This window comes from Corvus hawaiiensis, chromosome 5 (genome assembly GCF_020740725.1).
Source record: "Corvus hawaiiensis isolate bCorHaw1 chromosome 5, bCorHaw1.pri.cur, whole genome shotgun sequence".
NCBI lineage: Eukaryota > Metazoa > Chordata > Aves > Passeriformes > Corvidae > Corvus > Corvus hawaiiensis.
The window spans coordinates 74,163,682-74,188,213 of NC_063217.1; the positions used below are offsets into that span (position 1 = coordinate 74,163,682).

General features: G+C 45.9%; 1 protein-coding gene across 3 annotated transcripts in view; it reads right to left on the reverse strand.

Moving 5' to 3' along the window:
* FRAS1 (Fraser extracellular matrix complex subunit 1) overlaps window positions 1–24,532 on the reverse strand; it is a 109,795-nt gene that overhangs the window by 64,095 nt on the left and 21,168 nt on the right. For all 3 annotated transcript variants that reach the window (XM_048303607.1, XM_048303606.1, XM_048303608.1), the window contains exons 3-11: window positions 12,149–12,256; window positions 10,718–10,810; window positions 9,402–9,561; window positions 8,714–8,847; window positions 6,032–6,115; window positions 5,300–5,401; window positions 5,012–5,203; window positions 1,664–1,753; window positions 713–860 (exon numbers count right to left, since the gene is read on the reverse strand). In XM_048303607.1, coding sequence (XP_048159564.1) covers window positions 713–860; window positions 1,664–1,753; window positions 5,012–5,203; window positions 5,300–5,401; window positions 6,032–6,115; window positions 8,714–8,847; window positions 9,402–9,561; window positions 10,718–10,810; window positions 12,149–12,256 — 1,111 coding nt within the window. The remainder of the gene's footprint in view (window positions 1–712; window positions 861–1,663; window positions 1,754–5,011; window positions 5,204–5,299; window positions 5,402–6,031; window positions 6,116–8,713; window positions 8,848–9,401; window positions 9,562–10,717; window positions 10,811–12,148; window positions 12,257–24,532) is intronic.

The following is a 24,532-nucleotide window of genomic DNA, read 5'->3' on the forward strand; positions in this document are numbered from 1 at the left end:
GCATTTCCATTAGCATGCAACAAATAACAAGCTTTAAAACAAGAAGATGGCAAATGTGCCCAGGCACTCCAGCACAATTAAACTGTGAAGCTATTTTCTTCTTAATGAGATAAAGCATTAACTGGAGCACCCCGATAAAACCAAAGTTATATGAATGCAACAAGAAGAGCTACAAAAAAACCTAGCAACCCACAGCTAAAGCCTCCCAACTATGAAAGGTAAATCCAGGGGAATGACAATATCCTGGAGAAAAAGGAATTTGTAGGCAAAATTACCATATTGCCAAGGCTATCCTAGTCTTTCCAAACAATTATTAACTGGCAGCCATTCAGCCTCAGGTGAGCTTGTGGAACAGCAGTGTAAGCACATTCTTTCTTCTTCCCACTCCCAAGAAATAATCAGGAGCCCATAAACTCCAAAACTCACGCTAGGATTCAGAAAGGAGAGGTGGAAGAAAAAAGAAAAAGACATAACACTTCCAAAACACCAATCCTAAGGAGAACTTCTTTTGCCAAAAGAAAGCTGTCATTTAAACCAGGGGAAGTCACTGGGAGCCTCAAACCTACCTAAGAACTGAATTGCACGGAAACGAGTTAATTAGCAAGTGCAAAGTGGAGACAAGACAAGACTCCATGCGGGGATCAGACAGGGGCTGGGGGAGCGAAGGGCGCAGGGGTTCCCGAACAAGGCAAGGACGGCCCTGGCACTGTACCTGGCTGGCAGCGCGGACAGCAGTCTCCCTTCCCCTCCGGAGGCAGGCTGCCCCGCGGGCAGGGCGGGCAGGAGCGCTGGAAGCAGGTCACCGCCGCGTCCCGGCACTCGCATTCCCGGCACGGCCCTTCTGCCCAGGTCTCCCCGTTCTGCAGGAGAAACACGGCTTCAGAGCCAAGGAGAGCCTTGGCACTGAGTGGATTTGCCGGGCATGGAGATCTCCGGGTGAAACAGCGCGGGGATGAAGGGGTCGACACAAAAGAGACAGCAGGCATTTCAAATGATCACAAAGCTTTTCTGCCAGCTCCTCTCTCAGAAAGGACAAAGCATCAGCTGGAAAAACCCCGACACCTTAGTGTTTTACCTCACCTAGGGCAGAGAAAGGGGTCTGAGCAAAGAAAGGCTCAGCATCTAAAAAAACCCCAAGCAATTGATTAAACTTCTCATTTCCCACATCTGTTGGCAAAGAGCAGCTTATCAGCTCCAGTCCTCATCTGTGAGAGCAATGAGAAGTCCACTACTGGTATATTTAAACCAAGATAATCAATGTTTCCTCTATCTTTAACTTCAGAGGGAAGTTCCTTGAAAATATTAATAATGGGCTCCTGTTGCAGTAAAGATTATAATCAGTGGGATACACTGGCAGAAAGCTCCACACTGCCCCAGCTTCTATTTTACAGGATTAAAATCAACTGCCTTTAAGAAATGTGCAGGAAACCTATGAGTAGGGATATGAAATATTAAAGGGGAATGATTGATTGAACTGCACAAAGGAGACCAAGAAAATTCTGCAGCAGATGCACACAAGAAGCAATCTGCAGGCAATATTAATTATTTTTCTGCTACACTTGCAAATAATACCCTTCTCAGAACCGGAGAGGGAGAGCCAAGCCCTCCAAACCTTTGTGAGCAGAACTCACTCTTCCCTGCTCCAAAGTACAAGGATACTCACAGCTTTGGTATGTTCTTTGTAAACACAGTAACTATGACTGGAGATACATTCAGGACAGCACTTCCCCTCTAAGTGAATTAATTCTTCACCCTGTGAAGAAGAGAAAGGTTGCAGCAATGCAAACGGAATCAACATTGCCAAAACCACTGTGGAATGCCGAGGCAGAACAGCTCTTGCCCTGGAATGCAATCTCCAATATCTAATTTCACCTTATCTTCTCTCTATCCCACTTCATCTCTGTAGGTATAGTTTGAAAAATGTGCTTAGTGAATATTGAAGTTGCAGAGCAAACCTCAGAAAAGGCCTCGGAATTCAGCGATAAGGCCGTTATTTCATCCCTAAATCCCGCAGAGAAATACTCCCCCTTTTTACTGTGGATCACTAGGATTGCACCGGACCAACCTCAAGATTTCAATGCACAGAAGCTTACCTTCATTTTGAATGTTCTACTTTTATTTTCCCAGGAGAATTTCAAAGCACATGCTCTATTTATCCCAGATGGAAAAAGCCTGTCCTTTGTCACAACCATACAACTCCGCAGATTTCACTTAAATCACTTCGGTTTGAAGATAAGAATTTAGCAGCAGGAGAAAGGAATAAAGTGCCCCAATTCACCACAACTCTTTGTGCCCGAGTAGAAGCTGAACATTTAGAAAAGAGAGACACTTTGTCCTAGGGAACCAGGACACAGCTCACAAGAAACAGCTTCAGTTTCCAAGATTACCAAATAGTTTTTTCTGATTTATGCCAACTGCATGTCTGTTCCAGGATAATTTTCCCTGTGCCACACTGGCACAATCTATTTTCAAATGGGAATTATTAAAGACACGGCCAAGGTAACAGCAGCACTGGTCATTGTTGGGTTCCCCAAGGGAGAACGCCTAAGCCAGGCCATGCTCTGGCATCCCAGGTGCATTCCTGAGCAGGGGAACAGAGGAGGAGCCATCTGGTTCTCAGTCACCGAGGACCACACACGGCCTAAATCTCTCTCTGCTGCTTCTATACATTTCTGCTCTTCAATTACTCCAAAATGCCTTTGGCAGGGTTTGGATCTCATGTCACTACTGTGTACTGTAAACTCTCGCATCCCCACCCACGTGCACAAACACAGGCTATAGGAAAACTGGGAGCACCTATCCATGCAACATGGCTTGCCTAGCCCAAAAAAATGCAGCTACGCTGCTCTGCCAAGGCTCAGAAAAGGGAGAGGCTGTGGGAGATAACTTGTGGCTTTGCTGCAGAGAGATTGATCATATTCCAGGTTGAGAACATGTACTCCCAGCTCACAGCCTGCTCAAAATGGCTTTTTGAGGATTAGGTCAGAATCAACATGGACACTTTGCTGGACAAGTTTGTTTGAAAGGGTTTGGAGCTAAACCTCTTGCAGTTCCTATCTGTGGTCTCATAATTACACTTTGAGTAGGATGATGTGACCAGAAAACTAATAGTGCCTTATGAAGAGAGAAATCCAAGTGCTCCTGGCTTCACGTCGGCTCTGATTTATCGAGGCAGGTGCCTAAATAAACAGACCTGCAACTTCAGAAGGAAAATACAAAGAACAAAGAAAACACAGCATTTGTTTTTTGAGTGAACATTTTCTTATAATCAATTAAGGCACATCTTGCACTATTGAGGCAAACTATGACCAAACCTGGCTTGGGGAGTTTTGAACTCTACACGTTAACATCTCCAGCTATTGTTCTGGAAAACACCCCTGGCTTTTCTGAATAATGGATTTTTTTTGTCAGTACCCAAGATGTGAGTGTGAATATTAACTAATCCTCCCCACTGAGCCATGACAGCACGCCATCATCATTAGTGTAAATGATCCAATTTACAGCCAGGAGCACGCAGGCAGCTCACTCAAACAGCTGCAAGTGCACAAGATTTTATGGCAACCACGGCTTTTCATCCAGCAAAATCTCTCTGTGCAGTTTCAGGTCGGGTGATCAGCAGCAGCACCATGGCAGGGTGACTTTGGGTCGCACACTCAGTGCATTTTGGCTGTTTCAAAGGCACAGTCACAGGTGAACAAACACTTTTATACCTTGATATGCCCTTTTTGGCACCATTTGGGAGTCCATGTGTGGATTTTCACTCCTTTGAACACTCATGAAAACAACCTAATCCAGTGAAACCATTATGTCCAGGCTTTGGCTGGACTTCAGACACACCACAAGGGTGCTGCTGCTCAAGATTTCAGCACACACAGGCAGAGTCACCAGAAAAGCATCACCACTGAGACAGAAAACCCAGAAGGCTACAATTCCTTCCCTTTTCCTCACTGACACTGTGGAATAGTACGTATAAAACAGGTAAGAGCCCACCAATTAAAACAGATCATAGAATCACAGAAACATTTGAGTTGGAAAGGAGAAGTGGCCTTGGACACTTCCAGGGATGGGGCAGCCACAGCTTCTCTGGGCAACCCGTGCCAGGGCCTCAGCACCCTCACAGGGAACAGTTCCTTCCTAATACCTAATCTAAGCCTACTTTCTGTCAGTGTGAAGCCATTCTCTCTTATCATGTCACTCCAGGCCCTTGTAAATAGTCTCTCCATCTTTCTTGGAGCCCCTTCAGGTACTGGAAGGCCACGATTAGGTCTCCCGAAAGCCTTCTCTTCTCCAGGCTGAGCAATCCCAATCCTCTCAGCCTTTGCAGTGACAAACAACACAGAAGTCTTATCCCACTGCAAAAAAACCCCAATTCAAAGCATATTTGTACATGTGTGGATGAAGCATTCAACCCTATCTAATGCATTTTGCACATCCACTGCAGAGCAAATATAACATAACCTGGCAGGGAGGATATTTGTTTTGGAGTAAACAGCACTGGGAATAAAACACCTTGCCAGCTTCACTTCCACGCTAAGAGGGGCATGGAAAAAATGAAGAAAAGTAGGACACCGACTTCCATATCCAGCTACCTTACTGAAGGCCACTGTAGCACACGGAATGAGCATAAAATGAACATTTCTTAAGCTTTTAACTATCTCTGACCTGTACATTTTTCCCCATGTTCAGCTCCTGGTAAATCCAATGATCACCACTGAACCCTCTGTGTGTCTGACCCTCCACTACAGCAGGCAGACACAGCATGGGAGGGAATCCAAGTTAAATTAGTCACTGATTCACACTGGTTTGCTTCACAATGGAAGCCCACTGTGCAAACTTGCACGGGCAATCCCAGGTTTGCTCTCCTTCCCTGTGAAGTGTTTTTGAGGGGATCACACAAAACAAGGGCCGGTTTTTGGAGCGTCTCAAGTCAAGAAAAAAGAAAAAGGGAGGGGAAAAAAAAAAAATCCCAAGACTTGACACATCCATCTTGGTAGAAGAAAGCCTTTCTCACCTTGGCACACTCTACTTTGGCACACTCAGCTCCCTGGCAGGTGACTTGCCCCTCCTGGCACACGCAGAAGTCACAGCGGGTGCTGTTCCACATCTCTCCGTGGTGCCTGATGGTGCCACCGTCCAAGCAGCTTCCTTTGGAAGACACACACTCCTCACAGCACTTCCCAGGGCGCTGCACCTTGTTTTCCCCCTGAAAACATCACCCAGCAGTGAGCAGGGCTGTCTGAAGCCCTCGGCACAGCAGAAGGTGTAGCTGGGGTATCAGAGGCGGGTGATTTTTCAGTACCTTCTCACAGGTGACAGAGCCACAGGTCTCCCTCAGACATCTGACTTCCCCTCTCTGACATGCACACACAGTGCAGGCATTTTTTTTCCACTGTTCCCCATGCTGTTGAAAAGGAACATGGATACAGTTGTTTAACCCTCCTGGCAAATAACCAAATTCCTTCCAGAAACCTGAGCTGCTTATGGAATATGATGGCTCCTTCTGCACGTCTCTATCAGATAATAAACTTTTCTTAAAAAATGCTGATCTCTACATGATCAGCAAACAGGAAGAAGAGGGATGAGGTCTAGATGACACTGTGGGTGTGTATTTCTCATTAATTGCAAGCTCATGGCATTGGGGAGGCCTGAACTACTATTATTAGCCAAAAAAAAATCATTGACAGAAAAATCCCACATACATATATTCATTAAATAATGTATTAAACTCATTCCAGATGAAAAATGAAAGCTATAAATACTTTGACCACCGGTGCTTTCTGCTTTCCTCCTTCAAAACAAGTGTGAAAAGAAAGTGCCTCATCTGCTTCACCCTGCAAACTTCCTTTCCGCTGGCCAGCAAATTCTTATCTAGGCCTGATTTCTTTCAGCTCTCCTGCCTTTCCAGGAGGGAAAAAAGAAGTGTTTGTACTAAGCTATCAGTGCTGGCAGAAAGTCAGATGCTGGGGAGAAGGGAAAAGAGAGATGTGCCAAAAAACTGGGAGTGGTTTTGGTGTGGTTTGTCACAAGTCACCTGGAACGTTCTTCCTGACACCGAGCAGGGCTGTGGGACACATTCTGGGCAGCATTTTCCAGGAGCAAGAACCATAACTTCATCCTAAACAGAAGGCAGAGACAAGGAAAAGAAAGCATGAACAGTTAACGGGGGGGTCAGCATCAGTGCTTGGAATTCCAGGCATTTAGCATCTGTGGGATAACCCACTGCCACTCAAGGCTTCGTTTTGGCCCAAAAAGCAGCAAAAGAGCAGAGTAAAAGGCTTGGAAGATGTTTTCTCCTCCTCAATTTCTGGGCTTATTTAGATGGCAACTGAGGTCTGAATACATGGAGAGATGCAGACAAATTCATTCACATGACATAAAGTGCTCATATTCAGGCATACAGATATACAGAGGAAAAAATAAATATACAGCTATGCAGGGAAGCACAATAAAGCAGGAGATGGATGAGAGGAGTTTTTTTCTGGAATGGCCACATTTTGAGGTTTCGAAGGTGTGATTTACACTCACCACCTCTCAGGCATCTGCACTGTTTTAGTTAAATCCATCCATACTGTCTGTACAGATGTTAAATTACGCTTAAAACTGGATTTTTCTAATTTCAGGGTTTTTATGACGGATTTAAATCACGTTGGAAAAGGCTGGCACTTCACACCAATGTAACTTTTCCTGCATGCCTCAACTCCAACCATCCAAAAGGTGTCTAATTCCACTGCTCCCAGTCTGCGTCCATCCAGTGGTTTGGAACAGCACTGCTCATCAGCACCTCCCTCCAGCCACACCAGGATGAGCAGAGACAGACTGGTGGTCTGCAATTAGAGTAGGAATGCCAAGCACCATCACCTCATCTTCTTCATTAGTCAGATCCTGGGCTTGCAAAGAAAGAGTGGAAGACTTTGTATAAAAGTCACCAAGGACAGATTTCCCAGCAGAGTTAAAAGAACTTTTTTGTGTATTTTGGTGGCATGCAACAGGAAGTTTTTGCATTATTTTCCTTCAGTAACTAGGGAAGAGCAAAGTTATCTGAAAGATGGAAGATGAGAGTTTAATCCTGGGAGAATTTTTGTCCTAGCTTTTGATGGAGTAGAGAACGAAGGAAGGGACAGAGATAAAGGCCCATGCAAGAAAATGTTAGGTTTGATTGAGATCAGAACAGGTTCCTTGCACATCCTGCTAATGTCCCTTCCACAGGGAAATGTCCTTGGTAGGAAATATCTGGAACACCATCAGAATTGGCTTTCTGCTGCATTAACTTGGATGCTGCCAGCCAACTACTCTCAAATACATCACAGCAACAACAGTCACTCCTGTTTTCATAAATTAGATCCTAATGATTGCTGATTAAACATTAGTGCAATGGCTCAGCAGGTAACGCCAGTCCAGTTGGAGTGGGAAAGGAGGGCTCTAAAGCTGGCATAAATTTGTTTTAATGCAGAGTACTTAGTAAATGAACACTAATGGAATATCTCAGGACAAAGCAAAACACAATTAGCACGCACACACACACGAACAGGTGGGCTTTCTTCTATCCAAAAAAAAGTGTTAATTGTCCAAACATCTGGTCCAGTAACAGAAAGCTGGGAAAGCATCAACATGGAATAAAGTTTATGAGTATTGCTTTTGGTTTTCTCAGTGAAGAGTTCTCAGTCAGGGAGCTTTTGGATCAATCATTGGAGCGTGGTAAGAGATTCAGAAAGAATCGGAAAATGGCAGTCCCTCAAACATAAAGTCAAGGTCAGAGACAAGGATTTCCAGGGAGCCAGTTCTAGGCATGCTGTTGGAAAGGAGTACACCAAGGGGCCCAAAAAAAGGGTACAATGGGCCCAATGAAAAGGATCCAAAGAGCACAGTCACACCCTTCAGCACGTTCAATATAATAACACAAATTCTAAAAAATGAGTGATTTGCCCAGAGTTCGGAGTACTGTGTACAGTTTGCTGCCTTTACTAACCCTGTGTTAACGCTGTGTAGAATCCTGTAGGGTTTTGGCTGCGTTGATTCCTGCCCAAATGCTAAAAACTCATCACTTGTCCACAGCAAAGACCTTGGAAACAGGAATGTCCTTGTTCTCCTAGCTGGACTAAAACCGTGAGCTTGCCTAGGTCCTCTTCCCAGTTTTGTTGTTTTCTAAACACAAACACACTGCTCCGAAACTTTTCTTTCAGCTCAAGTTACCTTGTATTTCTGAACTCCTTAAGTTAAAAGGGGAATTTCATCCACATTTGAACTACTCTCAAATGCATTTTTAGAGTTCTTGTAAAAAAAAAAAAAATTAAACAGGACCTGCAAATCAAACTTTCCAGCTGCAAACCAAACACTGAAATTTGTGGCGATAAACCCCACTATAAATCTTGTGCTTTCATTCCTTCGCTCAGCAGAAATAAAAACATTTCCTGATCAACTCTAGATCACTTTTTTAGTAGCAAAAAAAAAAGCAGTTTCTTCAGAATTTGTGCTTAATTAGGCAGCAAAGGGATAAGAAAAATAAAATGGTGGGGAAAGAAGGTATTAAGGAAGACACGCACGGGCTTCATCATCACTCCACACCATTTCCGCAGGTCAAATACCCCTTTCCCAAATTGCCCACTTGTCACCCAGAAGCTTTGCCTGCTAATTTGGACCCCAGCAGGAGAAATGCATGTTGCCCATGGAAAAGGAGGTGTTGAGGAACATTCCTAGAAGGCTGGAGGGTCCTGACCTGGCTGCAGAGCAGAGGCTGGCAGGAAGCTGTGGAGCACTGAGTTGCGCCATCCCTGCAGACGCATCTGGAGCACCGCCCCAGGCTCCAGCCCTCGCCATCCTGGAACACACGGCCATCGAAGGAGCAAGGCTCTAAGGGACAGGAAAACAAAGGGGGAGTTTCTTTTCCAACACCCTTTAATCCCTTGCTGTTACCCATAATTAAAAGCACAGCTTTTGTGCATCTCAGAATTCCGAACTGCAGTTTGTCAAAGCAGGTAAAAGAGAGTAACAATTCCACCAGTTTCCAAAGGGGTTGTGAATTAAGAGCTCTGGATGCACTTCTCCCACTGGGATTCTACAAGAAAAGGCATCCAACAGCTGAAGCATTCTTGGAACTTGCAGTCCAAGTGCATTGGAAATACCTGAGGTTTTTTTTCTCAATTTTAATCTCCAAAAGGAGGACTTATTAGGCACATCTGCTCACTGCTTAAAGCCTGTCCCCACCTCTTGGCCCATGGGAGAAGCCATTAAAAATGTAAATATGGCGGCAGGACAGAAAGGGAATTAAGAGACGTGCCTGACTCCAGAGTCTTCCCAACAAAAATGAACAAGAAAAGACAAGCTTTCCAGATTTGGGACTAAAAGGATGTTCTGAGTTCAGCTCAATGGAACCAGACAGTCCCCCATTCACATGCAGTACTCACCACCATGGCCCACACATTTGGGACAGCAGGAGCCCTGGGCAATGTCCTGCAGCTCCCCTTGTCCACAGGTGAGGGCTGGGCAGGTCCTGGGGCTGCAGGTCACCTTCCCATGGGTGCAGGAGCACTGGACACATCCCGAGCTGGCCCACTGCGTGCCATGCTGCACCAACACAACCAAAGGCACAGTGAGAAAGCACAGTGAGTCCTGGAAATAAGTCTTGTCCCTCTTCAAGTCCCTCCTCTCTCAAGGATGAGACTTGCCACTGACAAAAAGTAGCTTTCTGACCAGCTGGCAGTGGAATTGGGATGTGAAATGTGATTTTAGGTACAAATGTGTCCGTATCTTTGTGGGGATGCCTACCCAAAGGACAGGCTCAAAAAGAGCCAAAAGACAAAAGCTGCAGCAAGAGAACCACACAGCAAAATGCAGCAATGGCATAAGAAGAAATGTAATGTATTATGATAAAACATAGCAGCACCAAATCACAGGCACAAAGAAATATGAGAAGAGGAAGGGTGTGCTACCCCTCCTGTTTTTGTTTAGCTTGCACCAGCTTCATACTGGCCATGCCTCATGCTGAAACAGAGGGTTGAGAAATCCATCTCAGGTGTAGACAGTACAGTCCACATATGCAAATGTGTGGGCATTTTAGCATATTCCTTGAGATTTGGACCTGACTTGCCTCTTGTCAAACAGAAAAGTCTGTAAGAGACCACACATAGGACTTGAGTTTGCTGTTAAGCCATTTTTCTACATTTGCCAGTTGTTTGACATGATTCATTAACCCATGAATTGTGATTTTTTTCTTATCTCCAGACAATTACTCTGTTTTGGCCTTTCAGCCTCCCTAGGTGAAACCACATCCCAGAACCTGCTTCCTGAATAATTCAGGATTACAGAATACAGAACCCAGGTCGCAGAGCAGCAATCAATCTCCAGCAGCCATAGATGGCTGCCGAGAGAAAAGCCTTCTCTGAGGACAGCTAATATGTCGAGTTCACTGTGCTTTGCTCCCCTCCTGATGTTACTGCACTGTCTCAGTCATCCACAGAAACAGCAAAGGGAAGGAACAACTGGGGAAATTTCTCCCATTAAGCCATGCAGGACACACAACTGCTCAGCGACACGTTCCCCTTCTGCAAACCCTGCTGACCAAACTCCTGCTGAATTCCAGTGTCTGACAGCGGCAGGATATAAATGCAATGATCTATCCTTCCCCTGCACACCAGCTCAGCATCCTCCACTGGCTGAACCAAGCGGGGAGCTAAAAACAGGTAAGGATTGTCCCAGCTGAGGAACTGGACAGAGCACTCACGCTGTGGATCTGTCCTTCGTGCTGGCAGAATCCTTCAGCTCGGGAGGCACACTCAGGGCAGCACTTGTTGGAGGCTATCTGGAGCACTTCTCCCTAAAAAGAGACAGGATTCCAATAAGCAGCTGACATCAAATAGGGACTTTAACATGAAGGGGAAGCCATGAGGCCTTGCTGGACCTGGTGCTCCCAGTTCAGACAGAAAAGGTTTCAAGAGAAATATAGATTGCTGCTACACCACATCCCCTTGCTGAGAGAGGTGACACCTCACTTTGTGTATTGAACATTTTACCCTCAAAATAGCAGCAGAATTTACACCCTAACAGTACAACTAGGAATTCCCCAGCCAAATCAGTTTTCAAAGAATAGAAAACACTTGTCCAAGACAAAACTCAAGATTCTTCACTGAAAGGCCACTGAGAAACAAGGGACAGATGTTGCTGAAACAAGATCAGCAACATTTGCATAAATCTCATAATGAGTAGATAAGAAATAAACCATGGAGAAGGATGGTGATTTCTGACCTTGCTCCTCAATGGGCGGTTTAGCCTTGAAGCATGAAAGGATATTTTTCTTCTGAGATCCTTGGTGAGCCTTTTCAATGTTTAAATGACCAGATGTTTTTGGAACACTTAAACATTTTGTCTTGAAGATTGCCCGTGTCAAGGAGTCACACAGATTCATTTCACACTAGAAACCGATTTCCCTTCATGACCTTTAAAGCTGCCACCTTTTCATTTACCCGATTTTCATCATTTTATCCCGTGCACTCATTATTAGGTATGCCATGACAGCACTTTATTTCCCTCCTCTTTAGCACAAAAATTGCTAATAGTTCAGTCTAGCTTTAATCAATACCCAGCGATAATAACGGGGAAAACCAGTAAGAATCAAAATTATTTCCTCATTAGTGCTGTCATATTGGGAAACATTTTAACCTGCTTCACAAAGCCATATAATTATACTGACAGAGCCTCTTTTAAACACTCATTTTCACTGCTATTTGTGCACTCTACCCCAGCAATCCAGATGTTAATGCAAGACCAATCCCATGGCCAATTAATGAAGACCCAGACAAAGACAAGCAGGAGACAACGAAAGCTCAGCAACCATCACGAGGAAGAAGAAGCTGGACGACAGACAATCTCAGCTCTGTTGTTGCTCAGCAGAGTGGAAAGTGCCCATCTGCATCTTCGAGGGAGCCCCAGCTCCACCTTCAAATGAAGGGGGACTGGAAGCTGGGCTCATGCTGGGAGGTTTGAGCCCAGTTCAGGGGCTTCCTTTGGGATCAAGCTGCTCCAACACCCGGCCTCTGGCTGGAGCGCGGCGAAGGGGACAAAGGCTTCACACACCACGTGTTTTCACTCCAAGGAGGAGTGGAAGGACACAGAGCCTGTGTCTGGCTCTGGACAGCCACACACACTTGCCCCTTACCTTCTGGAAGTCACACTGAGGGGGCTTGCAGACTGTAGGCTCACAGGTGACAACACTGCTCCGGCAACGGCAGTCTTGGCAAGAGTCCGGCTTCCAGAACGTGTTATTCTGCAAATAAAGTTGGAAAGGAGACCCATGCAGCACAAGGCATGTCCTGTTTTAACAACGTGTCTCAAACAACTCCATAGAGCCAGACTGGAACAGAGCCCCCCTCCCTCCCACATGCTTATCAGGCCCAAGTTGGCACTTTTCACTCAACAACTTCCAGCACGCAGTTGAAAGACAAGGCCATGCACGGCCAATAATCAGCTCCAATGGCAAGATAATCCAACTTCCAAGAGCTCCAGGTGATTACAACATCTCTGGAAAACTTCCCTGTAATCAAGTGCAGACTGTCCATGCTGCAGGTTGATCCCAGCTTGTGCTGAGGCAGCACAAGTAGCTTTGAGGCAAACCCACTCCTGGACATGTGGCCGGGTATGAACGGGCTCTACCTGGGCACGTTTACTCCAAAACACCACGAAGGAGGGTCTGGCCCAGCAGACGGTCTGACAGGTCTGGAAACAGCTGTCGCCACTGCTCGATCAGTGCACCCAACTGGAACACCCACAGCTAATTCACAAGGGTTTTCACCACCCGTGCTTGACCCCCTTCCATTGCTTCCACGCTGAGGTCGTGATCCCACGCTGCCTCCACAAGATAATGGGAAGAGGAGGATCAGTTTCTCATCTGAAACACTCTGTTCCGCTAGACAATCCCTGTCCCTGTTGTACAGACAAACAGTGGGCTAAACTCCCACCACACAGGGCGTTTTCCTGTGTAGGATGGACAGCCCCTATCCCAGGCGTAGAGCCTCGTTTTTAATGGATTTGCAAGGAGACCAGACCTTGCTGCTCATTTACACGATGTAGTGATTTGCTTCAATTTACTCGCAGGGCAAAGTACGACTCAGGCAAATTAAGCTCCGGAAGGATGATTAACAGTTGACTGCTACGAGCACATTTACAGCTAACTACTAAAACTGCAATTAAGCATAATGATGAAATACTGAAATGTGCCTTAAAGGCCCAGTAGGCCGCTTAATGACAGAAAAAAAACCCCTGAAAAACCTGGCCACTTGCTCAGGCACTTCTGTCGGGTGCTGGATCAAGAGTGTCAATCTGCAAACAGTGGGACAGCCAAAAACATTGCAAAACAATCCTCATGTCTCTCCCCTGCTTTCCAAAAGCTTTTCTCGCACATCAAACTGTGCTCCTCTCTCGTGGTAAAGGTCATGCATAGGTGAGTGCAAACACTCCATCAGCATCAGAAATTTAGGGAGATTTTCTCTTAATGGAACGATGGCGGCAATGCTGACCTTAGAAGGCGCACAGCCCCTCGGGGCAAGGCACCAACAAGGCAGGCAAAGAGGGACAGCAATTCCTGCTCAGGAGCACAGCTGGTTCTCCTCTCGCTCACACACGGCTGCGGCTGCAGAACAGAAATCCTGACAGCACCTCTGCCAGCAGATTTATGGCGCAGTCAGAGAAAAAAGGAAGGTTAAGTGATGTGCGTGCCAAGCTTTAGCTAACACACACATCGGAGTTAACCCATCCCGCTGGCTTCAGCAGCGCTCTGTGTTTGAAATCTGGCAGCTCCCTGCAGGGAAGCCAGCCATGGGGTAACCAGGAGTGGGAAGGGAAGGGAAGGGAAGGGAAGGGAAGGGAAGGGAAGGGAAGGGAAGGGAAGGGAAGGGAAGGGAAGGGAAGGGAAGGGAAGGGAAGGGAAGGGAAGGGAAGGGAAGGGAAGGGAAGGGAAGGGAAGGGAAGGGAAGGGAAGGGAAGGGAAGGGAAGGGAAGGGAAGGGGCACACTTAGTGCCTCATCTCTTGGTTCTCCTAAACCTTCACCTCCGGCCTCTCATGCTTATTAAAATAAAAAAAAAAAAGAAAAATCATTTCCACGGTGGAATAATAACCAAAGGACTCATATGGCAAAAGGTCAGGACAGAGCCACCCTTACCCACATTTTGAAATTTAAATGCTCAGGTTTGTGGTAAGAAAACCCCTCTTTGGTCTTCTTCCTCCCGTTTTCTATCACAGCCCAAGCAGGCTGGCTCCTAACTGTGGGCTCAAATCAGCTGCTTCTAAATTCCTTTTGCCTGGTACTGGATCAAAACCGACACTTCTCTGCAGAGTTTTAAAAATTCATTATCTAGTTAATAGTCAGGAAACTACCACCTGATTTGTTAGGATGTGAGAGTCTTCCAAGCATTTCACGGGTCTCAGCATCCAGGTCTTTGGACAATTCAACATTTAGCTTAAGATTCCTGGCAACAGACCTAAAGTCCAGTTTGGAAAGTCTGGGTCCCACGTATTTGTCCTGCTGTGAGGTTTTGTAAGTGTTCACCCACAAGTACCTACAAGGACACTTCAAAGCTCCCAGGCAAAACAGCTTTAAACATAAAGCAAGACTTCTCAGTGGACACTGAAAGAACTGCTGGAAATCTGCCTGACGTCTTCTCCACGGCCCTGTACCTCAGTGGACAAATTATCTGCTGCAATCTAAGTGTTGGATTCCAATCCTGTTGAGAGTGTATTTTTATCAATGACAATTTAAGGGCCTTTTCCCTTACAAGTAGTAATATAATTAACAGTATAAATAATGAAATATCATGCAGAGAGCACTTTGAAGACAGAAAGCATTCCTTAAGCACCAAGTAGTGCCATTATAATTTATTTATTCCCTGGATTTCCCTACATCAAAAGAAGAAATGATAGCTAATTCAACTGAATTTTAAAACACCACGCTGCAAGAAGAGATACGTCTACATTACTTGGGCCAGCTTGCAGAACAGGGGCCAAAAGAGCAAGAAATGCCCACAAACCTTTTGAGCCTGCAGACACCCAGACCAAGATGAAATGAAATGAAATAAAACTGGAGACACAGGAACACAGTGTGAGCACGTGATGGACTTGGAGAATACTGATGAGGATTTAGAGAAAGGCAGGGGAGAAAAAGATAAAAGAAGGAGGCAAGAACACAACCAGCAGTAAAAGCAAAGAAAAAGTTAAAGAGACAAAGAGCAGAGGTGGCGCGGAGGGAGCCCAGAACAGCTGTGAGTGCTCCTGGTTTGCTGCTGTCACCCTGTCACATTAACCAGAGCACAGAAAGACCTAAATCTCTTGGACCACAGCTTTTTCAACTGGCTATTGTAACTTCAGACAGCAGCACCTGTCCCTCCTCTACCTCAGCAAAAAAAAAGCAGTACCCAACAAATCAAAAATAATCAGAGTCTGCTATTAATATGTGAAAAGCCTCAGTAATTTAATCAGGTGCCACTCAGAATGGGATATCATCCCACCAGATAACAGTCTGTGTGCTATTCTGGTGCAGTGACTCAGGAAGTAAGAAGCATACAACAGCTGGCTTGTGTCCCCTTTCCAGCTCTTATGGCTTCCTGAAAATATCCAGTCCATCCCTAAAATGTCACTGGATGCTGGGGTGTCCCCTGCAGCGCCCAGGACCTGTAAAGCTGTTCACTGGGGTGGTGGCATTGCTGCAATTGCTAAGCAGGGCGGAGCCAGCAGAGCACAGCTGCAGCCTTCGTGTCAGCCAGGGGTCGAGCTGCAGAGTTGTGGTGTCACGCCAAAATGAGGCGGTTGTTGCTCATCATGTACCCCACTAATTACCCGATGATGGAGAGGGGTCTGGAGCACCTCTCTCATGAGGAGAGACTGCAGGAGCTGGGCCTGGTTAGTCTGGAGAAGACTGAGAGGGAATCTCATCAATCCATATGGGTCTCTCCAAGGTGCGTCAACAGGATCGTGCCAGACTTCTTGGTGTGCCCAGTGACAGGACAAGAAGTAACAGCCATAAACTAAAACACAAGAAGTCCCACCTGAACATGAGGAAGAGCTTCTTTCCATGAGGGTGGCAGAGCGCTGGAACAGCTGCCCAGGGAGGTCATGGAGTCTCCCTCTCTGGAGACATTCCAAACCCACCTGGATGCATTCCTGCGTCACCTGCTCTGGGTGACCCTGCCTTGGCTGGGGGCTTGGACTGGGTGATCTCCAGAGCTCCCTTCCAACCCCAGCTATTCTGGGATTCTGTGATTAACCCTCCAAGGGGCTGCTGGACTCTGCTTTGGGGAGCGGGGAGGCCACACCACGGGGAGATGCCCCAAGGGAGCTCCAAGTCTGAGTATCAGGTTGGATTTACCTCCCAAGTCGCTCCTGTGCCAGAGACAACTGAGAAAAGGCAGGGATCAGGTGTCTCAGAGGAGGAATCCCAGGCTGCTTTGCTGAAATCGACGGCAGAGCCCGGAGCAATTACACTTTTGGTAACAATTACCAGCATCGCCCACCGGCTGCCAAGTGAGGAGCCTTGGCAGCGCCGCTTTCATTTGTCATTTCCACTCCAATTACTTGACAATGCCAGGTAATTGGCAGGAGAAGCCCGAACGAAGGGAAGTGGAGAGAGCACTGCACGGTGTGTGGGGATACCCATTAATGGAGCGATGAGGAGATGAAAGTAATTCAGAGACACATTAAGGATTCCCAGTGTCCATTCGGGTTTGGATTTGATGTTTTATCCTTGGCAATGGGGAGCTGTTGCTCTGCTGAGTGTGTTTTCAGATCTGGTATTTGCTCGCATATAACAGAATCTCCTTGACAAGGGGGTTTTAATGGGCTCATTCCAGCATGCACACAATCAGAGAACAACACAGGAACGACTGGGCTCGGAAATCAAATGGAAATTCAGCTCCTCTCAGTGGAAACAGCTTTAGTCCTACAGTCCTGGGAGAGTACAGAGCAGTTAAGGCAAAGCACAGGTCTTGGTTAACAACACAGCAACATGAACACACTGTTTCGGGAATTGGGAACTAGTTTTCTCCTTCTTCCAGTCAGGGAATTAGGAAGTTACATAAAGTAAAACAAGGTACTGTTTTCACAGTTCAGCAGTCTGCTACATTTCCAGCTGTTAAAGTCTTTCACCAGTTATACCAGCCTTGTAAAAATCGAGTCTAAAAATAACATTTCCCAGTAGTCCTAAGATATTTCAGGGATATGATATTCCAAAATATTCTTCAAATACTTAGGTGCTATTGTAATCTTTATACTATCTTTCAGACAGACACAGAAGCAGTCGCCAGGAAAGGGTCCAAATGAACGAAATGCACTGAGGAAACAGGGCAGAAGGAGTAAAACTATGGCTTAAAATCATTGGTTCTAACCAGGATTTAAATCAGCACGCAGAGATATTTGTTCTGACCAACAGGTCAATATTTTGGGAGCAGCAGTATTCCTGTAGAAAGGTCAATGCCTTTTGGTTTGTCACTATTAGATTGACCCAAAGCAACTTGCAGTCTGTTTGCAAACTTTCTTCGCACATTAAATCCATCTATAAATGGACATGGTGAATGACTGACAGCAAAAACAATGACTATTTTCTCCCATTTTCTTATGCTGCAGATTTTTTCCATGCCCAATTGTGTGTTGAGTTTGATGAATCACACAGACCCGCAATTCTTCTCAGCATCCAGGAATAACATTTGGGGTCCTCCTGCTGGGTTTTCTCCCTTTTACCCAAATAGTTCCTAACCTGCCAACTGGCAAAATTCAAACATCCTCCCCCAAAATGACTTCTGAATGGATATCAAACTGTTAATGGATGTCAGACCCGGAGTGCTTGATTGAACAGCTGTGGAAAAGAAGGGAGATAAGGGATTAATTTAATCTAAACTTGATCACAGCTTTAATGATAGCACTTATTACAATATAGTGGCTATTTCTGGAGCAGCAGGAGCGCCCATCTCTGCTGTGTGATGGTCTGGATGCAGGTGTGCCTATGGCAAAGCACCAAGGAGGTGATGGTCTGCCCCCTTCAAATGATGCTGCTTGTTCAAAAATTGAACCTGGCAGAGCCACCAGGACGCCAGCAGTCAACAGCAAGCATATCCCAACAAAGATGTGCCAAATGATGAAGTGAGACTGCCAGCAGGATGCGGGATTTCAATTAAAAATGCAGGTTATGGTGGGCCAAATGCTTCCACGTTAACTGCGTCTAAGCTGGGGCAGAAAGAACAAGCCAGACTAAGCCTTTTATCCCGTTTCTAACAACAAAAAAAGCCTGCATCAGGCCATGAAAATCCCTGCAGCTGATTCAGCAGAGAAAGGAAATTTCCTTCAGTACCAGTCACGGGTCCTCGGAAGCTCTGCACCAGGTAACTCTAATTCCACTTCTTGAAGGCAACGATCCACTCTAGAGCAATTTTGCAAGCCATGTCAGCAAATTTACAGCTATCTCCAATTCCAGGCTGCACATTTAGGAAGTATCCTTTCAAAGCGAGGAATTACACACCTAGAATCCTACTATTGTCACTGTGGGTCCAAGCACAGTAATGTCCCGTACAGCTCCCAGAAAATACAACCCTTTATGTCCTCATCTTCCATCTCAGCCCCCTGTGCAGCAGATTAATAAACTGGTTCTGTCTTCCCTTCCAAAGGGAAAGAGGACTCCTGCACAGTCATTAATCTCGGAGAACAAAGGCTTCATTACTGAGCCAAAATGATGAAGAAAAGCCTGTAGAATAAGGAAATGTGCAGACTGTCCTCGTGTCCTCCAGTATTGTTTCCAGACCCTCTGGTTCACTGGGAGCTGTTGAGATTCAACCAGGTGACAATCTTATGACCAAACCAAATCGAAATAATGGCAGCGAAAGGTGGGTGACAGCTCAGTGTTAGACTCAAAGACACAGGCTCCTTGCTGCCTTCTGTTACAAATGAGTCAATTAATTCACTCTGGCACGCAGAAACTACAAGTTCAAGAACAAAATCAGGCTTAAAATATCCTGAAAAGGGCAAAGATGAGATATGTATTTGTGCGCTTCTACGTCGGGAAAAGCGTGATCAAGTTCATCAGGATCAAGAGTGACAGCATGGGGGGAAGGAGAGAAGAAGCAGCTGAGTTGAGCAGCACAGTCCTTGGCATTCACTGGGTCACACATGCTTCAAAAATGATGATTTTTTTGATGACACCAAACAACTGAGGAGAACTCTAGCTAGCTAATTACATCTTGCTCTACAAAAGAAGGAATGCCATGGGTACAAAAGATTATCCTGTTCAAGAGCAGTGAGCAGACTGAGGGAGAAGAGGCAAAACCTGTGGAATAACACCAATAGGGGAGCAGCCGTGGCCAGAAAGTGCAGTGGAGAAAAAAGTACCTCCAGGGCTGGAAAGGGTGGTTAGATGAATCACAAACCATTGATTTTCAGGGAGGAAGGCGTAAGAAACAGTTGTGTGACACATTTAAACTCCCTCCCATGAGGCAGATAAAAGATAAACAGAGAAACAAGGGCATGGGTCGGCCTCAGGAGGAGAAGTACCAGTATATTAATTAGCATGAGTGGCCATCAGTCTGAAATAAATCATATTATCCACTGGTATGTGGCAGCACTTGACAGGAAACAAACTGCACACGTCTTTGAGCTCATGCTGGAACAGTTCATTTTGCTTTCATTATTCAGAAGCACTGCATGAAAGGTCATGGCAAAAAAAATATTTATTTAAAATTAAAGCCCTGTAATCCTATCTAAAGTATATTTATTTTTTCGATGCATAACACCATGATTCTGTGACCTGATTTCCAACACAATGCCAGGGAGATGTCAGGAGCTGCTCTGAAAATAACCATGATCCATACTTAGAACATCTCTCCAATTTGCTCCCTTTACCACAGTTCCTCTCCCACAGAAAAACCAATTTTACAAAATTTGACTGTCCACAGGAGAAGCAAGCTCAGGGACAAAGATTACCATAACCTCTACAACTCCTGCACATGAATTTTTGTCTCTCATCCCCTTCTCAGTACTTAACATCTCGCTCGGAATAAATCCGCGGTAAAAGCTCGGAACAGTTTACACAGCAAGTCCGTAATGGGGGCTGGAGCAGCAAGGGCAAGAGGGAGCACATGCATAAGCACTTACTTAGACTCTCGAAAACAGACTGGGGTGTTCCTAAATCTCTCCAACGCTCACCATTTAAAAAAGGGACAGTTTTATATCAAAGCACTTGGCTCCTTCACTGTAGTGATGTCTTAACCTACAGAAGCTGCTCCATGAAATATTTAGCAGAGGCAAAACATATGCATTCCTTAAGTTCAGGCTGAGGAGAAAACTCATCTTCCCTCCATCCTCAGGCAGCAAGAATGGGCTGGATATTACAGTAAACAACACCTGAGAACTGGCTTTTGTTAACCATTTTAATTCTTCTTCTTTAATAAGCTTGAATGAGTGCTTGTTAACATGTGCTTCAAAGCACATCTCTGGGGTACATAAAGCCTCAGGCATCAATGTCCACACGGATTCAGCGAGAGGAGTAGCGCAGAGCTTTCCTCACATCCTTCTCCATGCCATGGATATTTGCCAGGCTGAAGATATTGCTCGCTGACATGGTGTGAGCCAATTCCTGTCAGGCTACTTCACGCTTGGTTAGAAGTAATTGCTGCCTCGTTACAAATTTAATAATGACACTGTGACATGGCAGAACTCTTCCTCGCAGTCTCCTTCTCTTCCTTCTTGAAGAAGATGTGAAACAGATTAACCACTACACAGCCCAGGGACTTTTAATTTTTTTTTTCTCCTCAAAGAAGGAAATCCCATTTTCCAAGATTTTGTTCATGTACTTTCTACATGGCTTAAGAAACATCTCACAATGCTTCTAACTCCAGGTTCCTGCAGGATCCTAAGGTTTTTAGTGTTTCTTCATCTGCGTCTGCGTCTACTTTGAGAAGGTCTCAGAGCAGAAGAGTCCCACTTGCCTGTACCCTGAACGATTCACAGCTTCCCTGAAGAATGAAGAGATTTAGGAAAAGTGACACAGGAAACACTCTTGAGGGAACTGTCCTCTCCACTGAATGGGTTAGGAACGAAAAGTCCAGGATGGAGAGGGAGAGGTTCTCCCATAACACAGCTGTAAAACTTGGCAGGTTATTCCACACTCTCCTTTCCCCACCTTCATTCCCACTGTGCCATGAATGCAGCTGATGCCACCTTCCTAGAGCTATAGGAATCCCACACCAGCTATCAGTGGGACCTATCTGATCGCAGGGATGAACTCAGTTCTAAGGAAGAAGCCCTCCAAAGGCAAAGCAGGTTCATCTCCTTTGCTGCACAAGACTTATTTCTAAGAACGATGCAGCAAAGCACAAAGGAACATTCCCAGAGCTACAAGTACTTAGAGCAGCTCCAATCACGAGCCTTGTTTCAGTGCACCCATCTCTCCTGAAGATCTTGGTGATGGGAATTCCCAGCAGCAAGGCCTTGGTGCTTCCAATACTTTCAGGTGTCTCTCTACCTGTTACTCCCTATGCTTTCAAAGCCAGCAGCATGTAAATAAAGCACAATCTGATAATAAAAAAGGGTAGGGGGTTTAGAAAAATACTCTGCTGTTTTTTTCCTTCCTCTTCTTTCCCTTTTTTTTTCCCCTCAGCAAAATAAAAAACTGAGCTGGGAGATTCAAGACTGCTGAATTCCCTTTCTCTCCTGCATGGCTCTTCCACTCCTCTGCACTGGCACACTTCCCAGAGGTCTACACACAACTGCGTGGATGGATGGCTTTTCCAAACACCTGCATCCATCATTTGACTCGACCTCCAGAGGCCACATTCTTCCCTGCATTTTTAGTTACTTTTATCTTAAAAAGGAAAAAAAGGACAGTAATGTGGGTCACCGGAGTGAAGCTGGCAGCCAGGCTCCCTCCTTTCCTGCCTGCAGGGAAGCAACCGTGACTCCCTGCTTCAGTGGTGCCTGGATCAGCCACAGCTCCCAGACTGCACCAACCCAGAGGAGAGCACACCCCAAATCACAGCCTTCACCTTGTGCCTGGATGTTTCCCACTCAGGGCCATGAGGAATGCTGTTTCAGGCTCTGGAAAGAAACTGCCATAATGTGTAGTCCTGGTGAGACAGCCCATTTTTCAGGAGCTTGGGGATATGAAGCATTTCAGTGCTCTTTTTTATAGTCCAGTAAATAATGCACTTTAAATCCACCTGACAGCTGTTTAAGTCCTGCTAGGAGTCCAACCTTCAGGTTCTGGGTCCTGAAATACAGCTGAGCTGTGCCTGCTCCACCCCTGGAAGTGTTCAAAGCCAGGCTGGATGAGGCTTGGAGCAACCTGGGATAGTGGAAGGTATCCCTGCCCGTGGCAGAGGGCTGGAACTGACTGAGCTTTAAGGTCATTTCTGACTGTCTCCTATTTCTAGGAATACACAACCGTCCTTGCACAAGGAAATGTTGAGCAGAGGACGTGCAGTGACAGACAAGTGGGAAGCGGCTGCATTATCACCTTCCAGGACAAACGCGCTAAAATAGCAGCTAAACCCAGTGGGAATTGCAGCCATCCAGCATCCTCTCCTCAAAACACGCACCAGACAGCTTCAAATTGAGGGGAGACTCCTAAAAACAAAGAGGAAAGCAAGCCTGGAACTCTTTTTAACACAGCACGCTAAAAATCCTCCAGCTTTCCCTCACCTTCAAGAGGCCAATGAAAGATGCTTGATGAAAGCCTCGAGGCAGCCAGGGCTCTCCCTGCAAAAGCAGATTGCCCCAGGGAAATCCCAAATTCCCCAGCCCACACCAGCTCCCACCGGGCTGAGATATTGAGGCAGCCAAGACACACTGTTCTTGGAAATGAGAATGTACAAAGGCAGAAGACATTGCTTAACTCCTTATTAATCCGCAGAACTTTCCCACCACATGATGAGGAACAGAGAGAGGCAGAATTTCGGAGCCTAGCTCGGAGCACACTTGACTTGAAAACAAGCCAACACATGGATTTTTCCCTACCCTTCCCTGGATGATTAACCTGGGCACCACTCCCACGTCTGCAGACACAGTACACCAAGACTGAAGTGCCCATGAGCTACGTGCACAAGTCCTATCGTGTCCACCCCACCCTCCCCACCCCAGCATTTGCAGTGGAAAAATAGGGGTTTATAGCACAAGAGAGTCCTCCTCTCAGGGTGGAGGATTAGCTACCCCGCTTTAACTTTTGTAGCAGGCTTACCCAGACATTATCACAGCTGCATTTCCACCTTGGGTCTGCAAGTGTAAGGAAAATGTCATCCAGGATGCCAGGAAAAGGATGGGGTTTTAATCATGTTGCCATGCTAAAGTGAACATATCTCCAAGAGCAAAAAAGGAGGAGAACCTGGGGCAGGACAGCAGACAGGCCCCCAGGCTCCTTGCTGGACCTCCAAGCCACGGCCAGGGGAAAGAAAAGGGGCTTGTACTTCCAATAATCCCCTCCAGCGACATCACGTGCTCGGAATCACCAGCACACGGCTCCCACCACATTGCAGGGAATAAGAAAAGATCACACAGACTATCCAAACTCCAGAGCCTGCTGGGAATGTTAATCCAGCCTCCTGCCGTGACCCCGAGCAGCCCTGCAATGTGCACTCAGGGCAGCCAACTGCAATCCCCACGCCCGGCAAGGGGCTGGTTTGGGAAAACACAAAGTACCTTCAGAAAATCCATAGTGTCAGGAGTTATCTCAGAATGCTTTCACTCTGGGAGAGGGAAGCATTCTCCACATCTTCTTACAATGTTCTTCTGTCCTGTCATTTCTCCCTTCTTCTCCCTGCTTTTTTCCATTTCTTACAGGTGCGATTCATTACGTTCTTAATATTCAGCCCATTTTACACTAGTTACCTTTCCCTACTTGTTTTGGGGGTTGGCTCTGCTAACTGCTGTAACTTTTCAAAACTTCACCACCTGTGGGATGTCACACGTGACGAAAGGAAAATCCAAATTTTGCCATCATGGTGCCACCTCATTATTCAAATCTCTTCACAATTTTCAGGTTACAGAGCCAATTTATCCTTCAATATTTAAGTTTTTAAACTTTCCCAGAACATAAAGAGACTCTGAAAGAAGATGACATTTTATTGCTGCTTTGAAATACCTCTGAGGAAAAACAGGGTGAAGTATTCCAGTGAACCACTTGTCTCACGAAAACATTTGTTTCCAAGACCTAACAGTTCAAAGGAAACTCACTTTAGACAACGGACAATTTCTTCATGGACCAGAATGTAAAGTAGACCCAAGCCTGCCAGTTTTGCTGACCCAAAACCCAAGGACTGCAAGCAATTACTGCTCTCAATGAATGGTCACAGCAGCCAGTGTGACACTAGAAGAAAATCAAAAGCCCACACATGCTTAGGGTAAGAAATAATGTAACATTTTGTCTCCAAAATGTCTCCTGTGGATGCTGTGTTCCAATTTTTAGTGGGTCACAAGTCCCATCCCAAAGGCTGGGATTTTGATTTGAGCAATGCCAATGTAATGTAAAACAACCTGAATATTTCAGATGGATGGGTCTGGCAAGTCCCTTCCTTCCAGATG